Source organism: Camelina sativa, chromosome 6 (assembly GCF_000633955.1).
Source record: "Camelina sativa cultivar DH55 chromosome 6, Cs, whole genome shotgun sequence".
NCBI classification, from domain to species: Eukaryota; Viridiplantae; Streptophyta; class Magnoliopsida; order Brassicales; family Brassicaceae; genus Camelina; species Camelina sativa.
The window spans coordinates 17,493,231-17,494,773 of NC_025690.1; the positions used below are offsets into that span (position 1 = coordinate 17,493,231).

The window sequence follows — 1,543 nt, forward strand, 5'->3', positions numbered from 1 at the left end:
TCATTGGGCTTAACGGAACCGTGACGACGCGCGAGGAGAGCTCGTATGTGCTTAGCTGGTGATGGAGGTGGGAAAGGCCGCTTGAAGAAACGAAGTGGCGTGGAACTCACGCTCGAGGAGGAGGAGACAGCAGGTGAGGTTTTGAAGAGACTAGGTAAAGGACTTGGACTATAAAACGGAAAGCCTGAAGATTTGGACTTTTGAGATGATGAGTTCCGAGGTGTCGTCTCTTCGATTTCATTGGAGATTTGGAGGCTCTTCGATTGGTGCTCCTCGATAGGTTTACCATGACACAGCCCCATCAATGGAGATCAAAATTGAGAGTCAAAAAGAATGAAACTTTATGCTTTCAGTCACACAAACAACAAACACAATGTCGAATTCTAGATTCAGTTTCCAGACACACACAAACCCAGAAATCAAAACAAAACGATAAAGGAAACAACTTCCCGGGAAAGACACGAAATTTCTCCTGGGAACAGAGTGGAGACACAAAACCCAGAAAAGCTAAAGCAATCCCAATTTCTAACACATGGGAATTGAGAGAGAATGCGAGATCAATGAAGATAAACCAAAACCTAAATCAGGAAGAGTGAAAGAGAAGATAAATATGGGAAGGAAGAAGAAGAAGGAAAGAAGCTAAATTTCACTTCCAATGAGAAGAAGGAAAGTAAAAGACAAGGGAACAAAAGCAAAGGCGCTAAGAATAAAGGTAGAGAGAGAGAGAGAGAGAGACAAGGGTTAATAAAAAAAAAAGGGAAAGATGCTTAGCAGAAGAAGAGCACCAAGGAAAAAAAAGAAAGAGAATCAAAAGATGTTTTGAATGGGATCAATGTGTAAGTTTAGTAGCTAAGAAAAAAAGTCATATTATTCTTCAATCTTCTATGAGAATAATAATGGAAGAGTGGGGTTTTTTTTGCTAGTTTTGGAACCTACCTTAACCAAACCAGCCTGTCCCTCATTCTTTTTTTTACACAATACCCAAAGTTTCTTTCATTCCCTTATTTTATTAATATTCTTTGATGTAATCTTAAAATGCTTTCCCCCATATCATGAACATGATGAAGTAACTGAGCAAATATTAGTAAAATATGAAGTTGGTGTGGAATTTGTTATTGCTTATGTTATGTGAGGAACATGGCAAGGTGTGCTTGCTTGTGTAAACTCACAAGTATTGGGATTTTGCTTGTTTGTTGGGCACTTACCAACTTTGACCAACTTGTATCATCTTTCCTATATTTGTGTTTTTGCCCCTTCTTCTCTAACTTCATTATTAAATGATCCATCTACTTCTATCGTTTTCGTTCTGTCGAAATATGCTTAGGATACTATATATATAGTTTGACATATTTTTTGTTTGTGTAAGGGATGATTTTGTGTAGTAATGATGAACACACTCATACCAATTTAGATTTACCTTTATTAGTTTGTGTTGATCAGTTCATTACAAGAATAACATTTTAAATGAAAGTATAGTAGATACTTAGTTTTTGTATAAATAAATAGTAATAATATAGGGGTCATAATGATTTCTTCCTTTATT

The 1,543-nt window shown here is 36.6% G+C and overlaps 1 protein-coding gene across 1 annotated transcript in view; it reads right to left on the bottom strand.

Annotated features, from left to right (window-relative positions):
- The window catches only part of LOC104791966 (CDPK-related kinase 7), a 10,104-nt gene extending 9,268 nt beyond the window's left edge, over positions 1 to 836 (bottom strand). Inside the window, exon 1 of the mRNA XM_010517977.2 lies at positions 59 to 836. Within this exon, the coding sequence (XP_010516279.1) occupies positions 59 to 302 (244 nt within the window). The 5' untranslated portion in view covers positions 303 to 836. The remainder of the gene's footprint in view (positions 1 to 58) is intronic.